Consider the following 22,188-nt stretch of genomic DNA (forward strand, 5'->3'; position numbering starts at 1 on the left):
GGAGCCCCGGGCGGGCACAGCCCCCCCCTCCCCGGTCGCTGCGGCGGGGCTGGGCGCGGAGCATCGTCCCCGTAACTGCCCCGGCCGCGGGGCGGGGGGTGCGGGGCCGGGCCGGGGGCTCGGGCAGGCTGGAAACACGAGGTGTCTTCGCTTGTCAGCGGGTTCAGGGAAAACGCAAGGCTTGGCCGCACGCAGCCTTAGCTCGCCGAGTACCGGCAGGGCCTCGGGTCCCGGCTCCGTGCGGACCTCCGGTAGGGGTTGGGATGGGGTGTGGAAGGAGGAGGGAGGGCGTGTTTAGGGCAGCCAGGCCGCCACTACTTTAAAAATAATAAGCTTATTTCATTGCACACCCTAAAACCCAAATATTGATTCCTGGCCTGCGGTTTCACCTGTAAACACAGAATAGTTTGTGCCAAATATATGGAGAGTGTTTGTATAATGGTTACTGAGTAATAGCCCTTAGATGTATTTTTGTATCCATTGATAAGGAGGCTTGTGAATAAATTTCAAGTGTTTTAATAACTTGTCTACTGAAATTGTAATCCTTAAGCATTCCAATACATTCACTGGTGATATTAATGTCAGTAGTCAGCCCTGTGGCTGACTACTTCAGTAGTCAGTATTTCAGTATGTTGTCTGTTATTATGCAACTAACCTTGGTGATAAAGGTGGAATAAAAAGTAAGAAAATGGGGGGAAATCATAATCGCAGACATGTTCAGTTTAAGCTCCACTTATTTGTAATAATTTGGGGTTTGCTGTTGACTTTATTACAACTCTAAGGAACTTCTGCCATAAAAGGGTAAGCACTAAACAAGAACTCTTTTGAAGTTGCTGTGTATCTTAGGACCACCACATACAAGTTTAGAGTTCTTAAGAGATGGCTGAAATAACCAAGAGGATGTAGATTTGGGAGAAGAAACCACAAAAGGATGTCCTAAGAGGCTGGAGTTAAAATGTGAACAAAAGTTTCTTGAGTTCTGTCTGTGAAGGTTGGAAGCATTTCTTTATCCCATCTCTCAGCTCTGTAATGCTGGGTTTTAGCAATAGGCTTTGGTGCTTATTCCAGTGCAAGCTTCTTGATGACAAAGGTGATAGTGTTTTAGTGCTGATCCAATATTCAACTCTAGCTGTGAAGGAATCAAAGAAGATTTAAAAGCAATTGGGATAAAGGGATAGCAATTATAGAAGCGTGGAGTTACTGCTGAGGGATCTACTGTAAGTATATACTGAAAGGATGCTTGGAAAAAACCATGGCTGACCTACGTCTTGTTTTCCTATATCCAGTAAATATGGTGTGGCTGAGCACACATTTATCACCAAGTGGTTTAAACCACAGATTTTTTTGCTTTTAGGGTGAATTTTCATCAAACACTACAGGGCTTGCATCTCTTGCTATCCTAGTCAGTGTCTGTGTTTTAAAACTTGCTGGTTTCTGCTGCTCAGTCCTGACTGTCCAGAAAGGGAAGATTCAGTGGGTTTTAATGAGTTATTTAATTTTTCTGTGTTGTTTCTGTGTTTCAGAAAGAAGGTGCTCTTAGGGATTGATTTGCTATAACTTACTATTGTAAAATACCATGTTTTCTTGATGTGTGGGAATGACTACAGTTGTAAAAACACCTGCACTAAGAGCTTAGCTTCTATTAGATGTGACATGGGCAGCGAAGGTCAAGCAAATAAAGGAGAGGAAGGAGTGACTATCGGTCACTCACTGGTTCTGTATGAAACGTTCTCATCTTGATTCTAGTTAACTTTTCATGACCTTTTCTTCACCCTTCTTGCGTATGTGATGTTTGAAGATAAGCTTTTTAGGAATTACTGTGGTGAGGATGGCAGAAGGGTTTAGGGAGGCTGGCTTAGCACAGGTGTTTGGGAGAGGGGAGAAAAACACACATTGCACTGGGACCACAAATGCCAAAGGAGCTGGAGAGGTGTGTGCAGGGCTGCCTTACACGGGCCTGGGCAGGCCTGAGGTCGTTTTGGAGCCCACAAGAGGGGGATAGAGTTGATCCTCCCCACCAGGCTGGTATCTAGGCCCTTAACTCCTATGTGTTCAAGTTTTAAATATGTTCTTATCTCGTAGTAAATGTGGTCTCATGATTTAAGCATTCACACTTGGTCTGTTTGGAGTTTAATACCCTTAAGCAGAAAGGGGAGTTAACAAGTTTGGTGTTATTCTGTGCATGGCAAGTTGGCCACCTGATCTTAAGGAATAAAGAAAGAAGGAATGCTGTTTAAAGGAATGTTGTCAACATAATGGTTGTTTCATAAATGTTTTAGACCAGTGATGGTCACAAGACCCAACTTGCTTGCAATTTTTTTTTGTGTAATGACCCCACTTGCAGTTGCAAGCTGTGCTTAGCCAAGTATCAGCGGAGGAAGTGGAGCAGCAGTTTGCAAATATGGGATGTTGCTTCTATATGGGTGACACTGTTCTGCTCCCCAGGTACTCATGAAAATACTGCTTCTAGGAATCTCAAATCTGAAAACAGATAAGCTGCCTGAATACAACCTTGTAACTGCTGGCTGTAGGTGGGGTTGCAACAGATCTCAGATTTGTAGAGCCCCCTAACTGGTTTAGATGAAGTGTGGTTCTGTGAAACAGCTAAGCCAATCCAATAGCTCATTACTGCTCCCCCAGCTTTCCTTTTGCCTGCTTATTGGCCACTTTGTGGGGTCATTTGTCTTGTGAAAGTATGAGAAAATTAACCTGTTGAGAAATGTGATTAATTTTGTAGTTGAGTTACCTTAGTGGAAGAGCTGGCGCAAGGAATGTGGAGTGTGGCACCACTCCCTTTGGCTTAGGTTATTTGTTTTACGCTGGTCTGGGCATCATCAAATGGTGCTTTAGGAGCAGGAGCTACTGTGCCCGAAGGTCATGTTAATAGGTACCAAGGGAGTGAGACTAGGGACTAAACCGACATGGGGAGTAATTGAGCAATCCCATTGCAGTATTTTGCTGTCAATTTTCCCTGAGATTGAAATAACAAAGCATCAAAGGGTATTGCTTTAATAGTGGCACTAGAGAAGAACCATGAGGTAGAAGTCAAAACCTGACTTCCAGAGTCCTGCCTGAAGGCTTGATACCAAAGACACAATGCTCATTAAAATGTATAGTGACTTTCTTGGGGTTCCTCTCAAGTGACTTTGGGGAAAGGGGGACTACTTAAGATTCTGAGTTGCTTTCATGACTTCTTTTTTTTTAAGAGCTTCCTATTCAGCCAGGACAAGATATTAATACAGGAAAATCTTCTTTTAGAATCAGGATAGCTTATTGAATACCTCTGCTCTACTGACAATATCTATTATATATATATATTCTGTGCAAGTGCTTCTGGATATCTGCTTCATGTTTATGGGCAATTATATTTTTGCACTTCTCTTACCAGTTTGGTTACACATTCAACACACTTGTCTTCTAATGCTCACAATAAGTTCTTCCTTCTTCATGTTCTCATGTAGTCCATCAATAATCACTATCTCATGTCTTATCAATTTTGGGAGCTGATAACCTGTCCTTATAAGATCAGTGGCGATTCACCAAACTCTTTACCTTTTAGAGCTGACTCAATGCAATTCCTATAGCAATGTTCTGATACCTTCTGCAAACAATTTGTTAGGTACTTGGCTAAAGTTTTCTAGAAGGACACCTACATGAAGTTTGTTAATAATTGATTTACATGCAAAGGAGGTTTGTCTGTGAATTCCTGCTGACTGCTAATTGAGGTGTGTGTTTGTGTGGTCAGCTGGCTAGATGTCAGGAGTGATTTAAATGTTTATGCCTCATGTGATCTGAGGTATCTGGGAATATCATGTGAGACGTTGTTTGCTTTCTTGTGCCTAATTTTAAACTCAAGCCTTTTCCGTGGCAGTCTGTCACTGAGTCTAGAGCTACTGCGAGACGTTCTCCTTAGAGAACTGTGGCCAGAGTTTAAAATTAATTTCTCGGAAAGCTTAGTTCATCTTGAAGGAAGGCTAATTTATAGAAGCAAAAAGATGAGTTATTTGAGGAGATTATACCAGTAAAGTTATGATAATTGATACATATCCAAAGGTATTTGCATTTCAGATAAAAGTAGTAAAAAAAAAGTACCAAATGATTGCCCCTTTGCCGCACAAACAATAGCTCCCCCCCCCGACTATTATGTACATACTATCTTTTCTTTTTTCCAAATGAAATTTCTAATCCCCCTATTCACAGTTTTTGTTGAATGTTCTTTTATCTTTGTTTCCTGAGCAGTATTAAGGCCAGTCACTTTCCAGGGAGCAATTTGCTCATTGTCTCCTACTGGGAACTGTGAATTGGTTCTGTCATTAAGACTTAAGGATAGTGATAGGCGGGAGTATCAGTCTGTCCTAAAGCCAGTTACTGTAGTTCCCAGACTTGGAAAAGTCTGTAACCTCTTTTAAATTCCCAAATGAAATTTGTAAATATGCTTTCCATGAACTTTATTCAAACAAGAATGCATCCCAGAGGGAGATCTAGTTTTGTCAGGGTAGTTGAGCCAAAAAAACCCAGACTCCCAAAACCAGCAAAGGATACTATAATACTGGAAGTGAATTGGGCTCATCAATGGATTAGGATGAATTCTGTTGGGATTACGATCTTTGTGAAAAATGATAATATACTAGAACAGATACATCATCAAATCTGATGGAGACACTTTTTTCTGCTGAATATGGAATCTCATTGTATTCCCAGCTGTCACAGTTCAAAACCCAACATATGTATTGCACAAGTGGGAATTAGGGAAGCAGGGGTGCTGCCCGAGATCTCTTCTTGGGCATCTAGTTTTGACTAGTGCTGATGTATTTTGCAGAACATCACTTTATACGTCTATGGGGTCAGTCTGCAGGCTTTAAAAAGCAAGAGCTTTCTATAACGTTTTCAGCAAAAAGGCTTAGAAACTACAGATATTGGTAGATAAGAGGAAGAGGAGAAAAATTACTTTGCCCACAAGTGCTTTCTGTGTCTGACCTGAAAGCAAAGGGAGATGTGTTTTCATACTGCTTTCAAACTTCATCACAGAAAATTCAGGAAGGTATGTCGTTATCCTACAGAATTAATCTTCAGTGTGATTTTTTTTTTTAAAACCTGTTACTCATCAAAAAGCCACTAAGTAGTTCTCCAGCCAAAATGTAAATCATTAACATTTAAATTGTGAGGGGTGAGGACTGAAGATCTTGCATGTTTCTTTCCATAATCTGAAAAATCAAAATTTGCCTTTTGTTCCCTGTAGCTTCATCGTGAACCCTTTTCAGTTTGCAGTATATACTTTAAGAAAATAAAACATGAGTTGTCAATTAGTTATTAACTAATTAGATTATTTTCACTGTTAATATGGAAATGTAAATCTGAAAAACTTTTTTTTTTTGTTCGTCCCTGCATTCTAAACAGTTATCACACCTTTACAGGAGACGTGATTTTTTTAAATTGCAGTACTGTATCTTGGCACAGATGGAACTGTTTAGCATTAAATAAATTGCCATGTTTCAACTTGTTCCTTGTCATCCCTTGGGTAAAAATTAGGATGCAATGTTTCTCATTTTCTGCTCTGATTGGACACAGGAGCACAGCCTCTGTCCTCAAGGTTGTTTCAGGATAAAATATCTTAACAAAATTAAACTTGCAGTTAATCTAAGATTACTCCAATAAGTCTGAATGAGACTTTGCAGTTTCCTGCTTTCAGTAGTCTTCTTGATAGATATATCTTGTTTATAATCTCAATCTCAAATTTCTTCAGTTGTCTTCCTCTGAGTGGGAGTGCTTATGATTGAGTGCTGTTTGGAAACCTCAGCAAGTTCTTAAAACTCTGATACTCCAGCTGTTTGAGTTTTTGAAAGGTATCTTTGCTGTAAGAATTTGATTTTACCCAAGGAAATACGATTCTGGGGTAGAACAGCATGTCACTCTTCTACTTTGTTTGCATTGAAGCTGAAGACAAAATCAACCTGTTCTGTCCTTGGCAGGTTTGTTGCTGAAACTGGCCAGTCATGAATGATATTTTGATATAAATAGAATTACATTCTGTTCCTCTTCTAATTAAAAGCACTGATACAGCAAAGGCATGAGACAGTAGAACTACAAGGCAACAGCTTGTTCCATAAGCAATAACTAAAGAGCATTTTGTGAGCTTACAGGACTGAACTTCAGTAAACTCTTTCTAGGGTGTGAAGCAATACTTATAATTTCCCTTACTATGCTTTCCAGTAGGTCAGAGTCCTTGAAATATGACCTAAAATAAACTGTGGTCAGCTACTGGGTCTTTTAACGTTTCGCTTAAGACTGCAGAAATAAAAACACTGAAAGCCTAATGAGAAAGTAGGGGTAGTTAAAGACATCCTGAGGTATATCTGTGGTGGTGGGGCTTAACCTGCAGGGGCTGAAGCCTGTAAGAGTGTCGTTATCCAGGTCTGTATTTAGTCTGAAGTTTTGTCCTTTTTCAGTTCTGCAGCAAATGTTTCTCTGAAAGCATGTCTGGCTTTCAAGTTAAATTAGATGTTCCACTAAAAGATGTTATCTCTTTCTTTAAACCGTTGTTAAGTATCAATGTTCTGTAGAATTTAAACTGTTTTGATTAAATAATTTATGAAATGGGGGTGGTGGGAGCAACTGTATGGGCAGGTCCGCATTAAAAACCATCAAGTAAATAGGATACACTTATGCACACCCAAAAAAGGTGTGCTGAAAGGAGTGGGGACAACCCTTAAGAAGTGTCTAACTCCTGAATTTTTCTAATACAGAGAAACTTTTCAGTTACTGACGTATCTTTGCCTTTCTGGTTCTTGAGGAAAAAATGATTAAACGTAATAGAATGTAAGAAGCTTCTCTGGAAACTTGCTGCTGAAAATTGTAAGAATTTTTAAAGCTTAGTTCAAATTTAGAAATAATGTTCCTGTCTCCATCTCCTTTAAAATAAAGGAAAATAAAACTAATCAGAGGAATACTGGCATTTAATATATATGTCTTAAGAACAGTGTCCTTCAGAGAAGGTGCATGTACAAGACCCTTGCCTCCCAAGTATTACTGATGTAATGTATCCAAAAACAGTGAACGTTGGTAGTTTGCAAGCAACTGTTCACAGAGAACAGAACAACTTACATGTGCTGTTGTGACACTCTGAAGAAAATGTTCTTCCAGAAAGATTCTGTGTGTACTTTAAAACACAGGTAATTTTGGTAATGTCCGAGATGATCTGTTTTTCATACCAGTGGCCTATCATGACCTGTTCCTATAATAGTCTGTTCTTTGAAGCTATGAACTGTTGATCCAGACTTCTTCTACATCGTTGTTTCTCAGTTCATAGTTTTTGAAAATCTAAATTTTTTCAGTGGAAAATATGCATGCAGTACTCTGTTCTTATGCAATATTTTTTTATCCGGTTACAAAACTTAATGGTATCTCTGGATGCAGTGATACTGCATATGAGGACTGTGGTATTAAGATGTGTGTATTATAAATGTAAAATGCTATAGATGTTTATTTTAAATGTCTCCTTTTTATATCTTTCAGTGCCAGGGGACTTAGGTAATCAGTTGGAAGCAAAGTTAGATAAGCCATCAGTAGTCCACTATCTCTGCTCTAAGAAGACAGACAGTTATTTTACACTCTGGCTGAATTTAGAGTTGCTTCTGCCTGTCATCATTGACTGCTGGATTGATAATATCAGGTAAGACCAGAAATGTTGCTCTCTGCAGTTATCTCCTTTCCTTAGACTGACGTGCTTTGTACAGAACGGCTGCCTGCAACTTTCTTTTCTGATTCAAGACCAGTGAGAGAAATGACTTGCAATCTTGCTGGGTAGATCAGCATGATGAATCGGAAGATGTGTCTCTGTTGCCTCACTGATGAAAAGCAGAGGTTCTCTTTAGTTTCTTCCACTCTCTTTCCTACCAATTACTCAGTGTTGGTTTGGGCACTTGCCAGACACTTTGATAAGCTTATCTAAAGCAGAACATTTTCTGCTTTTTTGATGAGTTACTTAAGTTTTGATGAGACAAGGGGGAAGGAGGGACATAGGGCAGCACAGGGGACAGGCAGAAGGAATGTGAGCTTGCACTTCTGCTGGCAGTGTGTCATTAGAGAGCAGTCCCAGGGGCAGCTGAGACACATGGGGTCCTTCAGGGGCAGTCTGGAATTCTCTTTCAAGAATTATTTTGGTTTAAAACATTGCCTAATTTAAAGCTTCCAGAATATTTCATCATTCAGTCTATTTCATTAATGCTACTGTGAAAATCACATATGTATCTCTATGAAAACAAATATTGAGCTCGTATAATTTAAAAATATTGTATTGGCATGTTGCTCTTTTATGTGAATATACCAAGCTGTTGTGTAGCTGTACCTCTGCTTTGTCTTGCTGTATGCCTGACAAGTTAGAGAGGTTTTTGGTGTGTGAAGATTTGAGTATCAATTCAGATTTTAAGACTCCATCTGGGGGTAAAAACTTGCATTCAGAAATGGCAATTGTATTGGTATGGTATTAAAAACAAGCAAAACCCCAGCAACAACAGTAATAATAATGATTGAAAAAACCCCTGACCCAATGCTCCAGATTCTTCATATCTCAAATAGATTTGAAAAATGTCTATGAAACACTGAATACCTCTCTGTGTTTCCTGAGGTACCAGTTGTTATTAGTCAAGAAGTATCAAGTACCCCCTTATGCTGGTATTGGTGTTATCAAGCAGAAGTGAATTATTTTTATCTAGGAGAATTTTTCTGGTACCTGATTTTACAGGTATTTTATCTTCTACTGCCCCATTCTTATGTTCTTGAAAAACCTTTGCCATTATGTGAAATGGTATAGAACTATATTGTAGAATATGGTTAGAACTATATATGGTATAGGACTATATGGTATAGAATATAGAGCTTATATTCTAAAGTTGAAGTTCAGCTACAATTCTGTATACTCAGTTTTATAGAGAAGCCTCAGATTTTGCATGTAAAGCGTTAAGCTAATTAAAACAGTTGTTTGCATTGTGTAACCTCTTAGCCTTTAGAGTACTCTTACCATGTCTGCCTGTTAGGTTGTTGTGGTTTTTTTTTTTCTTCTTCTGGGTAATAGCACTTAAAGTTCTTGTTACTGCACTCAGGATGTAAGACCTAATGTAGCTGAGAGTTGTCATGTGCTAATACAACATGCTTCATGTTTTTCTCTTTTTTTTTTTTTTTTCCCCCTCAGGCTGGTATATAACCGAACAAGTAAGATTACAGAACCACCAGATGGAGTGGATATCAGAGTCCCAGGTTTTGGGCAGACATTTTCCTTGGAATTCCTTGACCCAAGTAAAAGGAGTGTTGGTATGTAAACTGTGTCTGAAGTGCTTTGTCACTTGTTTAAAGGCACACTGGAAAAATCCCATGACAAGCTACTGAAATGGGATTTCAAATTACAGTTCTGTTTTTCTAAAATTTTTTTTGTAGTCAGGTAGCATATGGCTCACTTTTCTTTTAAGTGTTTTCATTGCATTATAATGTTTTATCTGTTGTTTGGCCTGATAGATTGAGGCAAGAAGATTCTGTGTTATTTACTCTTGTGCCAAATATAAGTTCTCTGGAGGAGACTTGAGTAGGCACTTTGAAGACAGATATTTTTAGAAAATGATATAAGTTGAGTAGAAAATTTGTGACTGAAGCTTGACAACAAAAACAAAATAAAACCACTTCATTTCATCTTAGTTCTGAATAAGGTCCTGCACCCACATCCCAGGCACAAATACAGGTTGGGTGGAGAATGGCTGGAGAGCAGCCCTGAGGAGAAGGACTTGGGAGTGCTCATGGATGAGAAGCTCTAAATGAGCTGGCAATGTGCGCTGGCAGCCCAGAAAGCCAACCGTGTCCTGGGCTGCATCAAAAGAAGTGTGGCCAGCAGGTCATGGGAGGTGATTCTACCGCTCTACTCCATTCTGGTGAGAAACCCCACCTGGAGCACTGTGTCCAGCTCTGGAGTCCTCAGCACAGGAAGGACACGGACCTGTTGAAACGGGTCCAGTGGAGGGCCACGAAGATGCTCAGAGGGCTGGAGTCCCTCTGCTGTGGGGACAGGCTGAGGGAGTTGGGGTTGTTCAGCCTGGAGAAGAGAGGCTCTGGGGAGATCTTATAGTGGCCTTCCAGTGCCTGGAGGGGGCTACAGGAGAGCTGGGGAGGGGCTCTTTATCAGGGAGTGGAGTGGTAGGTCAAGGGGTAATGGTTTTAAATTGAAAGAGGGGAGAATGAGATGAGATTTCAGGAAGGAATTCTTTGCTGTGAGGGCGGTGAGAGCCTGGAACAGGTTTCCCAGAGAAGCTGTGGCTGCCCCATCCCTGGAGGGGTTCAAGGCCAGGTTGGAGGGGGCTTGGAGCAACCGGGTCTGGTGGGAGGTGTCCCTGCCCAGGGCAGGGGGTTGGAACTCAATGATCTTCAAGGTCTCTTCCAACTCGAATCATTCTATGATTTATGGCAGCCCCTGTGCTGCTTTGATCATTGTTCTCCTCCAAATCAGGTGCAGTCATAACAGCAGCTTTGCTGAACACTTTGGGCATCTGTTGGCCCTGGTTGTTCCCCTTCCAACTCTGAGGATGTTTTTTGGCCTTAAGAATGAGTTAATGAGTTTGGGAGATACAGTGCCACACTCTGTAATTCCTTCTCTTTTGTCAGTGTCAGAACAATTACATAATTACACTTGTGCTGCAAAGGATTTCTGCATTCATGTTTGTGGGTTTTTTTAATTTAGTGTTTTTGTGGAAGTCATCTTTCAGAAAACACTGATAAGCTTTTGTGAAGAGTTGTTAGCTGTAGCTGAAGACTTAAGTAATTTAATAGTCAGTAATGGACTGAGCTTCACATGCCCCACATGTATGGGTTTCTTTTCCTTTTCTTTTCTGTAGGGAGCAATCCCCAGAAGGGCAGTAATGTACTTAATGATCTTCACTAGATGACTCTTACAACTAGAACAGAGACATATTTAAAATTGCTGATGTTCACTTCAGGGACTATGTGATAAGTGTTTGAGACTAATGTTCTGCTTTTAACTTCAATATGACTGTGATATTCAACAGGATGTTTTGACACTTGATTTTTCTGTTACTAGATGCATTGAATTGTGGTAATACTTATATCCTATGTGTCAAAGCTTGTAATATGCAGCATATGTCAATATGGAGCCAGTCTGCAAATGTTTCCCTTCTTTGCAATAAAAGCATTATGTTCAGTCACTTAAGTCTCAGTCCACTACCTGATAGAAAAGGGTTTTGGGGTAGTTTCCAGAACTTTGCCCTAGGGTAAGCTGTAAGCATTTGTTTCTGAGAATAAATATTGGTGAAGTCCAGGCCAGCCTTTATGAATGTATTATATACCCTACCTTAAATTTATTTGCAGTCGACAAAAGCTGGGGCTGTAATGTAGTAGTTCTGAGGTGTATTCTTTACAGTTCAAGGGTAAGACACTTCTGCTGGGAAAATGTCTCCATCTTGTGTATGCCATGTTTTGCTGCCACACTTATTTGACAGATCAGGCAACTAGTATGAAGTTTTAATACTGGTATTCTCTCACTTTTGGGGGACAGTGAGCATAACTCACTTTAATATGCATCTTTCTAGAGTGCCAAAGACTGAGACTACAGTTCCATGTCCATACGTGTGGCATCCTGAACTTATGTTGTTTTGTGATAGTGTCTGACGGCTGCTTCGAATGCTAATCTTTTCACTCTTCTGTTTCTCTCTTCTCTGATGTCTACAGGCAGCTACTTTTATATGCTGGTGCAGAGTTTAGTAGATTGGGGCTACAAACGTGATGAAGATGTAAGAGGAGCACCTTATGACTGGCGAAAGGCACCAAGTAAGTAACACTATTACTTGAACAAAATTTTAACTCTCCCAGCCAGCAAATATTGTTTTGAGTGTCTTCTGCCATCCCACCTGAACAATTATAATTAAAACTTTAATTTTTACTAGTTCTTGGAACCTGGATGCCCCTAGGCCCAGATGAAAGCTTTGTGGTGTTTCCTTTGTTGCTTTAAACAATTTGCTATTTAAGGCTTGCTTAACAACAAAATAACAAAACCCCCACACCACCAAAACACACCCCCATGAAAACACCCAGCCCTCCCACCTAATACTGGAATTTCTAAGTTTTGCATTATTAATTCCACAGACAGTTTCAGAAAAATAACCTTTTAAAGCAAATAAATAACCTTTTTTGTTACAGTTAAGCAGTTACAATTAGGAGTTATAACTGTGTAACCTGTGTGTGTTTACTTTAGATGAGAATGGAGACTATTTTGTGGCCCTTCGCAAGATGATAGAGTTAATGTATGAGCAGTATGGAAGTCCCGTTGTCTTAATTGCCCACAGCATGGGGAATATGTACACCCTCTACTTCCTCAACCATCAGACTCAGGAGTGGAAAGACAAGTACATAAAAGATTATGTGTCATTAGGCGCTCCATGGGGAGGAGTGGCTAAAACTCTCCGTGTGCTGGCTTCAGGTAGGTTATTTCAGGGTTTGGAATGTATTTGGTCAGTAGTGCAAGATACTAACTAGACCGTTAACTGTAAGATTGCAGGATGAGTGTTTAAGTTACTGCGAAGTTAAAAATAATTTTTTCATAAGTGATGGCAACTTGCTGTTTCAAGCCTTTGACCAGAGTTCTTTATGTTCATGGGAATGGTGTAAATCTATTATATCCCTTAACCAGGGGCTGCATCCCCTCTTGACCTCTCCTAACCTCTTTTTAGCACACTGTGTCATCTGTTGTTTGGCCTGGTGTCTTCTATTTCTGTCACTTCTGCTACCAGACTGACTTCTCTTCAGGATTGCAAAACTATTGACTGCAGAGCATTCGGTAGTTTCCTTAGATTAAAGACCACACATGTTAAGGGAAACTTGCAGACATGGTGGTGAAGTGGTGCCCACAGCATAAATGCCTGTCAGAAGTTATAGCTCTATAGATAAGGAAAATGAATCTTTGAGATCTTGAGTTTAGCATACGGGATATGCCCGAGACAGAAAATGATTTAATAAAGAAGCAAAACATACTTCACTATGTAACTGCAAATGACTGATGAAAATAGTTCACTACCCCATCATGTGATACCATAATTATTTCATGTGCTTTAGCATTTAGTTCATGATTCTGGCTTGGTTTTTTTAGCTTGTTAGCTTTGGAAATCATTACCTTCTTCCTAAACAAAGCTGGCATCAAAAACTGGACTTCATCAAAATGCAGAACACACATTAAGTGCCCAGCCATGCATAGACAAATGAAAGAATACTTTGCTTAGCAAAGGCATTTGATTCTGAATAGTGTGCAGCTCAGTTACTAATTAGAAAACTCAATATAAACATCCAATTTAAGTTATATTATATATTAAATCTATTGCAATGGCACTGTAAAAAATTATTCCCCTTTTCCCACAGGCTTCATCTGACAAGTTTGCATGCTGCAGAAATGGCAGAAACTGAGCAATGTTAATATCACCTTAATAAAATTACACAATTATATAAAATTCCACAGTTCCAGATTTCTGTTGAATGAAACTTTTGTACTTCCTATCTTGCTTATCCTTTAAAATGCATGTCATCCAAAGTGGCTAGCTATACAAATGCATAATGAATAGTTACATTTCTACATTTTAGTAGAAATTTATCTTCTAATCTGTGTGTCTGTTGTGCTAAAGTCCATGTTTTAGAGCAGAAATTTAAGAATCGCGTATGAAAGTTAAAAAGGCAGAACGTAGAATCAGAATGCACTTTTTTAGGTGAGTTCTGTCTTGTATTTAAGACAGATGGTTGTAAACAACAACCATCAGGCATTAATACTTGGATTACGTTAGTCTGTTAAAGAGTTTCTACAACTGAGATCATCAGGGTGTTAGTATGCAGAAGAATTGTTGCTTTAAAAAAAAGTGTCGCTGCAGGAAAGACAAGAGAAGCTCTGAATGCCTTCTTTCTGTTCCCACTGCTGTTCATAATCTGGTAATAGCTAGGAACTTCATTCAAATCCACGGTTGTGTTATTGAAGTGGTAAACAGGTAGAATTATTTTCTCTAGATCTTCTGTGATACTTTCTGCTACTTATTCATGTGCTTTGCAAGATGAATAGTTACATCATTACAATTCCAGTGCCAATAAATTGAAGATGTTCTTCCCAATGCAGCAACAGACACAAAGTTCACTCTGGTAGCTTGTTTGTTTTTGTTTTGTTTTTGTCAGTGTAAGATGCTAGCAGTGTTTTCCTTAGACCTAATCTCATTCACTACCATGTCAGGGAGTGTTGTATTTGCTGACTTAACGTGGTCTTGGCCATACAGTATACTTCTGTACTTTGGAGAAAAGTAAACGATTTTATAAGTATTTTGTAACAGCTTTATAAGAGGCAGGAATAATTGGGTTTGGTGTTAGATTATTCTATTGGAAATAAATTTTCTACACGTTCCACTCATTGTTCAATTCAGAACTTGGCCTTTCTTTGCTGAAAACTGCCGGGTAGTATTCAGTAGCTCAGTGGTGAGTGTGCACAGTTAAGAATTCATCCCACACAGAAATGTGAAGCACATTTTTTAGGACCTTTGTGATTCTTGCTGTGCTCTTTTGAATTTCCTTTCTATCTGTTTCAGAGTTATACTAGCACTACATACTCCTCCTAACTATGGCGTTAAAGACTGCTTTGGATCTCCTTGCTGAAGCAATAGTGCCACCTTATGGAATTGAAAAATACATTTTGGTGCTGTTTTGGGAGTAGTGGTTTGGGTTTCAGTGTTCCAATTTTTATGGAGCGGTTGACCTGTATCGCTACATACTGTAACCACCTGGACCTACTAATAGAAAATCTGATTCAAGGTTCAGCTGACAAAAGAACTAAGGAGTGCTGGCCACTGTGATAATGGAAAGTGGGGCTCATCAGATGCTTTCTGTGAAAATAAACTCAGACCTGTCTCTGGGCCTTTTTTTTTTTTTAAATTTGTTTCTAGTAGTCACTGTATCTGCCATTTATTAAGCAGCTTTTAATTTTGTGAAGGTGCAAGAGCAATGGTTAAAATATGAAGAAAGATGCATTAAAATTATAACATAGTCATTTGTTATTTTGAGCCATCTTTGGAACAAACTGCTGAGAAAACAAGGGACTTGATGTCTACTAAAAGTTCTTGAAGTGTTTTGGCCAGGCACTAGATCTGTAATAAGAGTAAGCCTAAACTTGGTAAAATGTAACAATTCTGTGGTTTATTGGGTATTGGATAATTTAAGACCTTCATTGATAATAAGCTCTAGCTCTCTAGGTTTAAATTTTAAGAAAATACAGTGCCTTGGAAAAGCTTGGCCAGCTGAAAACATTTCCCCAGTATAGTAGTTATCAACTGGTCTTTGAAGAATCGTTGGGTTTGTTTTTCACACACCTGGCAAAGATGTAGTTTGGGTTAACAGAGTTGCCAGAAAATATTAGTGCTATATTAGAGAATACCTATGTTCTGATCAATATAGGTATTTTAGCAGTTTTGAAATGCTGACTGGAAGGGAAGATGCTCATGTTGATGAATTCTACCCCCCAACCCCCCCACTACATGGTTCCCACCAGAAGTTAACATGCTCTGACTCTTAAAGAACAGTAAAAAGTGCCGAAGTGCTGCAGCTGAACTGGTCACTCAGTGCAGCATTCTTACTTGTAGCATAAGCAGTGACAGTAATATTTGCCATACAGTATTTCTTCTGTTTCCTTGTATGACAAGTTATTTTTTTAGGTAACACTTTCTTTCAATTGTAGGCATGTTCTGGTAGGTTTTGTTATGAAGGGAGTGCGTAAACTGGTAAAACACTATGCCCAATGGTGAACAAACCATATTGTAATTTTTATAGCTATCCTGAATGAAATACTGCTATTCTGCTTGTTTTGAATGTGCAAAGCTTTAAACATTTTGTTAAGCGTACAAAGTCTCTTCATGAACTCTGTGTGTGAATAGTATATTTACCTGTTCTTTCAGCAAAAACATGATCTAGGTACCTGAGTCACTGTGAAATACATTTCCAGAAGAACATTTAAGACAAAACCTGCAAATGGTATAAATAATGCCTAATAAAAGCTGATTTGATTTCTTACTCAGCTAATATAGGAAATATTTTTGCCATTAAAAAGGAGCATATTGGAATGGCAGCAGTGTCCTTAGTTTGTCAGTCATCCATTCACCAACTTGTATTTAAATTAGTAAGTTATTAGAAGTTAGTTTGCAGAATCGTAAATGAGGACAAACTTCTCAAATTGTCACTGTAAGCTAAGGGAATAATATTTTTATTCATGTTATCACTGTGAGAGGTTGCTTGCTGCCTCATACTTTGTGAATAATGAAATTCCACTTTTGTTTTTTAAGGTGACAACAACAGAATCCCTGTTATCAGCTCACTCAAGATCAGAGACCAGCAGAGATCAGCGGTTTCCACAAATTGGATGCTCCCCTACAACTACACCTGGCCTCCAGATAAGGTCTTTGTAAGCACACCTACAGCTAACTACACTCTTCGGGATTACCAAAAATTCTACAGGGACATCAATTTTGAAGATGGCTGGCTCATGAGACAAGACACTGAACCCCTGGTCTACCAGATGACACCCCCTGGTGTGCGCATACACTGTCTTTATGGTACTGGCGTGGAAACACCTGATTCCTTCCATTATGAAAGTTTTCCTGACAAAGAACCCAAGATTATCTATAGCGATGGGGACGGGACAGTAAACTTACAGAGTGCCTTGCAGTGCCAGAAGTGGGTGGACATGCAAAAACAAGAAGTTGTGGTATTTGAGCTTTCAGGAAATGAGCATATTCAGATGCTGTCCAATGATACTACTATCTCGTATGTGAAAAAGCTGCTTTTTGATTTGTGATACCTTGTGTTGACAGTTATTTTTGTCACCTGTGATGCCTTCCCTTAAATGTGGGAAAACGCCTTTCAATCCCTTGATATTTAGATATTTGAACTATTTATTTTTTTTTAAGGCTGTGTTCAAGAAGTTGTTTGGTGTCCTAAATGATTGTTTGTCTCTGATTTGTGTTTATGATGCTTCATGGTATTTTCACATTCTGGAAATTTAGACAAATATGCATTTTGGTGCCTCTGGTGTTGTATCCAATATTCATACAGACTTCCATTTGGAGGTTGTGCAGCCCCTTGCACGTACTACATAGAACCACAGGCACCTGAGTTCCTTTGTGTGGTCTTTGCAGGGTTTGGAGTGAGAGGGTGAGGAAGGATTGTAATTTCAGATGCCCATAGAACAAGGGAATTATCTTAATTTAGGAAGCACAGTAAACTTTTTAAAGGGTCTTGCATATTCTGATCCACAGTTCCCAGTACCTTAGTTTGTAAATGTGCATATCTACTGGGTAAGATGGGGAAGAGGGCTGTCTGGTACTGTACTACCTTTGTCATATCCAGCCTTTCTTTTGTTACAGCTTTTTGGGGGGTGGGAGGGGAGAAAGACAGATGTGAGAATTACTTGAAGCTTCTTATTAGGTATCTTTTGGGGTTTGTTTTTTCTTTTTTTTTTTTAAAGGAAGAAATAGCTTGCTCATCGACTTCTAGAACCTGATTACTTACAGTCTGGAGTTTGAGGAATTCTCACCTTGTGCTTTATTTATCAATGAGGGACAGAAGGTAAACAGTGGTTGGTGCTTGTAATAACTGTAGCTTTGTGAAGTAGCACATAAATTAAAGCTAATTGAGTTGAGTACTGGCAAACAATCCATACAGAATTGCATTTCTGTGTGAAAAATTATCTCCTGTATTGGAAATGATAATGAATGGTGGGCTTTAATTCAAAACTTCCTGAAATGGGGTGGCGAATGGAAGCCAGCGTAATACAGTATGAAGTATAAACCTTGTTCTCAGTCAAATACGTAGGCTCTGATCCAGTTACTGACCAAGTAGTGATTGGAACAACACTGCATTCAGCTGAAAAGAAACTTTGTTTTAAGACTAAAATTCACTTTCCATAGATTACAAATTCTGTTACTGCTGTTTGAAGAAGTTGGGACATGCTGTTCCTTAAATGTTTCTGTAAATTGCTGAATGTGCAACTCCGTTAATTTCGTACAGTATTGTTTTACTTTAAAAAAAAAAAAATTCAACTCTGAATGCCACAGAAATGATAGCCTAAAGGCCCTCATATTTGATTACAGAAGTGCTGTTGGAGAAATAGTTTCACTTGAAGATTCTCTTTTGCTTGCTTTAAAACCAGGCACCCAGTTAGACTGCACTTTGTTTCCTGAAAATGCAATTTTGAATGCTTTCAAAATGCTAGGTCCTCCCAGAAAAAATGTTTTAAGAGTTTCAGAAACTCATCAGAACTATTGAGGATTCATTAGTTAAGAAACTGAAGTTGTCTAAAAGGTAAAGTTTTTAACTATTTTGGTAGCATGCATAAAATGCTTGCTGTCTTTAAATGTATAGGTAAGATGTGTTGAAATGACAGGCTTGAACTTGTGTTCCTGTAGACTGCAAACGCTTTGGCACAGGAGGTAGGTTTAAGGCTTTAATCAGAAATGACTTGTAAATCCAGAACAACTTGAACTAGGGTCATGGATAAGCTAAATATCTTCTGAAGTTTTAACTTGTGTAGCTTCGTTTTCCCTATTACCTTTGTTGAGGGAGAGGACACACATATATTCCTGATTTTTTTTTTTTTACAATGGAACATTTATTTTGTCATCAGTTGCCCAGAAACCTACAGTTCAGCAGCAATATTGCCTAGACTTTTCCAGAGTAAGTACCAAGTTGCCCCAAGCCATTTGTAGTTGGTAACTGTTGAAATGAAAAAACAAAACAACAAATCCCCACAGAAAAAGTCCTTTAGCCAAGTGTTCTGTTCTACGTGGGGCTGTGAGCTGGATAAGCCTCAGGCTTGTGTTCCAAGACTGCTCAAAGATAAAGCTCTTCCTGAGGTCTGACTCTGGTCTGATTTTTTTAATAAATTGCTATATTACTGGTTTACAACAGAAAGACAGTGCAGAAAACAGCTTATCACAATCAGTATTTCTTGCTGAAGTAGAATGTAGCCTGTTAATAAGCACTGGAATGAGTGGAGCTGGAGGCTGTATGGGAGGCTACCAACAGGGCATCAAGGGCTGAAACAAATGGGAAAAGAACATAGGGAAACACTTCTTAACCTGGTGTGGAGAATTTTTCTAAGCTTCATTTAGATCCTTACCCATTAATTGATGTTATTTTCAGTCCCATACCCAGAGTTTAGCTTCAGGGATTTTTGTGATTTGAAGTTCCAAAATACATGATTCCAAAAGATGCTTTCTTTTTTTTTTCTTTACTACTTCTTTCTTTTTGTGCCCCAAAAGGAAAAAAATATTCTTATTCTTTTCTAACTTTGGCAACCTAGTATTGTGTTCTGAGATTAGTTGACTGTTATCTTTTAACCTAAAGATGCATAAATCAGCTTTCCATTAAGTAGACAAGCCCTAGAGCCTTTCAATAAACTCATGTTAGTTAACCTGGTAAAATGAAGCTGAAAGTTTCTCAGGGCCCTTTTTTTTTTTTGTTGCTGTTTGTCACTATAAAGCCTTGTGGCACAAGAATGTGCATACCTGAGTTGGAAGTACTGTGTTGGAGCAGTGCTTCTGGTGAGACTTTGCTGGGATGTGATGGGTTCTGCAGACTATGGTTCTGTTTTATGTCCAGAACTTCTGGGGTTTGTACCAAATCATTTTCAGCCCTTTCATTTTCAGTTTCTTGCATATTAGGATGGTGTTCGCATGGTAAAGTGAATGCAGCAAGTAAACTACATCGTTCTGGTCACTGAAACTGAGCCACTTCACTCAGTGTGTTGAGAAGTGCTTACTCACTACGGCATGTTCCTCTCCAGGGGCAGAGTGTTTGGTGTTACTGGTACAGGCCTGCGACAGCCACGTGCACTTGAGTATTCCAGATTCTTGTGGGGAGAGAGGTCTGAAGAAATACATCATTAAGGAGAGGAGAATGTGGCATTTTCTCAAGAGGAGTGACTCAGGTGCTTTGCCACACTGCACAGTTGAAATGTTTGAATTTGCTGACATATCTTCATTGTACCTAACACCTATCCATCATGTCTCCCTCTTTCCATAATTTTTACTTGATTTTATTCTTCCAGGATATTTTCAGAAACCAAAAATAGTCTTGAGGACCAAATGTGTTTCTTATTTTATTTCTGACAAAATGTATAGAAAATGCTGAAGAGGCTTTCAGCTGTCATTGTAATACTTCTGAAGAGGTTCAGAGTCACTATGTGATTCTGTTTAAAAACAGAGAAGGCTTCACTAACTAGCAATAATTGCAAAGGACTTGCAGACCAAAGGAAGGAATGTTTGGTATTAAGGTAGTTCTTGGAGCACAGTGTGTTCAAGGCCCTCCTAAATTCAGGGAATGGTTGGCAATGACTTTGCTGCTCTACACTTAACAGTATTTTGTATGGAACATATTCTGAGACCTAGCATTTTATATGCTCTTTTTGTGTATGAATGCGTTCAATAGATTTTGAATATTTTATTGTCAAACTTTGATAATATAATAAAGTTGATCTAATACAGCTTGTCTCCTGTTGTGAATAAAGTGTTGCCTCAGCACTCAAATGGAATGCCAATTTGTTGCTATTTTTCTTCCCCAGGGAGTCCTGGTGTCTCCTTTTCTTGCAGTAACTGCAGCTTGGTTTGTCTTCCAAATGCACTTGCTGTTCTTGAATTTATGGAGATGTGTGTGACTGAGACTTGGTTTCCTTTGTTTACTTTTATTGTTCATCTTTTTAAAAAGAAGTTCTTGGGACGCCTCATCCTTCTGTTGAGGTAATAATTTAAAATTAGTCTCTCAGTCTTGAAGTGTCCTAAATGCTTGCAGTTGTGTTGATACTGTTGGTTTCCAAACTGGTCCACAACTGGTGTATGTTGACCATATGGTTTCATGGTTGTATGAAGTAATCTTTTTGCAATTAAAAATATAGCATTGTGGCTCTGAAGAAACTGGAACAGTAGACAATGATTCTGCAGGGCAAAAAAATTCCAGAAATATCTTCCTTATCAAAGTAATCTAGAAGCCTGTTGGGCAAGTGTAAGTCTTCTGGTGGCTGGCCTGGACGCTTCACTAACCTATACTTCAAATGGTGGCTTGTAACTCTTGAGAATGAAGAACGATCAGGTTGAAACTTGCCTTCTGGGGGCTGCATTTTTTTTTTCCATGATAAAGCCTGTAATAAAAGATGAGTGTTAGTGAGTGCTGCTCCTCTCTCTGTCCTGGCTTCCTATTAATCAGCCAAGAATTGTCCCAGTACAATTCTTGTTCATGCCTTTCTCAAGGCTCATTGACACCCCATATGATTGCAGGAGAAAGGGGAGTGTGGCTTTCCTCCAGCTCCCTATTGACATGGGGAAAATCCTGCACTGAAGCATTGTACCAGTTGTTGGAAGAAGCTGGGAAGGCTGAGAATACGGGGAGCAGGGACAGAGCGATGATGATGGGGCCTGGCTAGAGTCATGCCAAGCCATGGTGTCCCGTGGAGTGCTAGAATATTGACACGACACTGGTGCTAGATTGGGTTGTGCATCTTTTAAATAACAAAGGTATAGTTGCGTATTCCCTGATGCTATTTTGCTGTGCTGTCTGATATGCTTATTTTAATGATGGCATTACAGTTTTGAGAAACTATCTTGATTTTCTCTTTAGCTTGAATTACAGTTTTCCTCTAAAGTTCTAGCTCAATAATTTCTTCTGATTTAAGTCTAAGTTACTTTGTGGTCATGCAGATCAACAAATCAGTGTTAAGTAGAATTTTTCATTCCCAAATCAGCATTCTTCAGGCAAAAGTAGAATGTAATATGAGCCCAAGAAATTGAAAAAATTCATATGCAATGTTTTAGTCAAAATATTGGTGTTGTCTGTCTTAATGGTTTACGTTGATGTTGCTTGCCAATTTCTTGTTCTAAGCCATGCAGCATCTGAGCAGAAGATCCCAATCCTGAACTCTTTTCCTTTGAGTGTAGCAAATGATCACTAATCTTGAATGAAATAGTTCAGCAAGTTACCTTCATTTCAGCTTCTAGGGATTAGTTCTCAGATATTTGAAGTTTAAGTTATTCTCCCCACCCCAGCAGATCTGGAAGCAATAGTGGTATCATGCTGGTACTTCCAGTGCTTTTGCAGGTTCTATTCAGTTTGTTACCAGTTAAAGCTCATCTTACCACT

The 22,188-nt window shown here is 39.1% G+C and overlaps 1 protein-coding gene across 1 annotated transcript; it reads left to right on the plus strand.

Moving 5' to 3' along the window:
• Positions 1–7,441: 7,441 nt before the first annotated feature.
• On the plus strand, positions 7,442–20,542 carry PLA2G15 (phospholipase A2 group XV). Its single transcript, XM_014942407.1, has 5 exons — positions 7,442–7,669; positions 9,188–9,306; positions 11,722–11,820; positions 12,245–12,469; positions 16,344–20,542. Exons 1-5 carry the CDS (start codon positions 7,476–7,478, stop codon positions 16,853–16,855), a joined length of 1,149 nt encoding a protein of 382 aa, XP_014797893.1. The 5' UTR covers positions 7,442–7,475; the 3' UTR covers positions 16,856–20,542.
• Positions 20,543–22,188: the final 1,646 nt, after the last annotated feature.

The sequence above is a fragment of the Calidris pugnax genome, unplaced genomic scaffold (assembly GCF_001431845.1).
Source record: "Calidris pugnax isolate Ruff unplaced genomic scaffold, ASM143184v1 scaffold28, whole genome shotgun sequence".
In the NCBI taxonomy this organism is placed as follows: Eukaryota; Metazoa; Chordata; class Aves; order Charadriiformes; family Scolopacidae; genus Calidris; species Calidris pugnax.

Excerpts from the sequence above, each read along its gene's own strand:
- PLA2G15 (XM_014942407.1), top strand. The coding sequence starts at position 7,476 with ATGTTTATTTTAAATGTCTCCTTTTTATATCTTTCAGTGCCAGGGGAC. Across the intron at positions 11,821-12,244 it reads TGACTGGCGAAAGGCACCAA|ATGAGAATGGAGACTATTTT; the intron begins GTAAGTAACACT and ends TGTTTACTTTAG. Across the intron at positions 12,470-16,343 it reads TCTCCGTGTGCTGGCTTCAG|GTGACAACAACAGAATCCCT; the intron begins GTAGGTTATTTC and ends TTGTTTTTTAAG.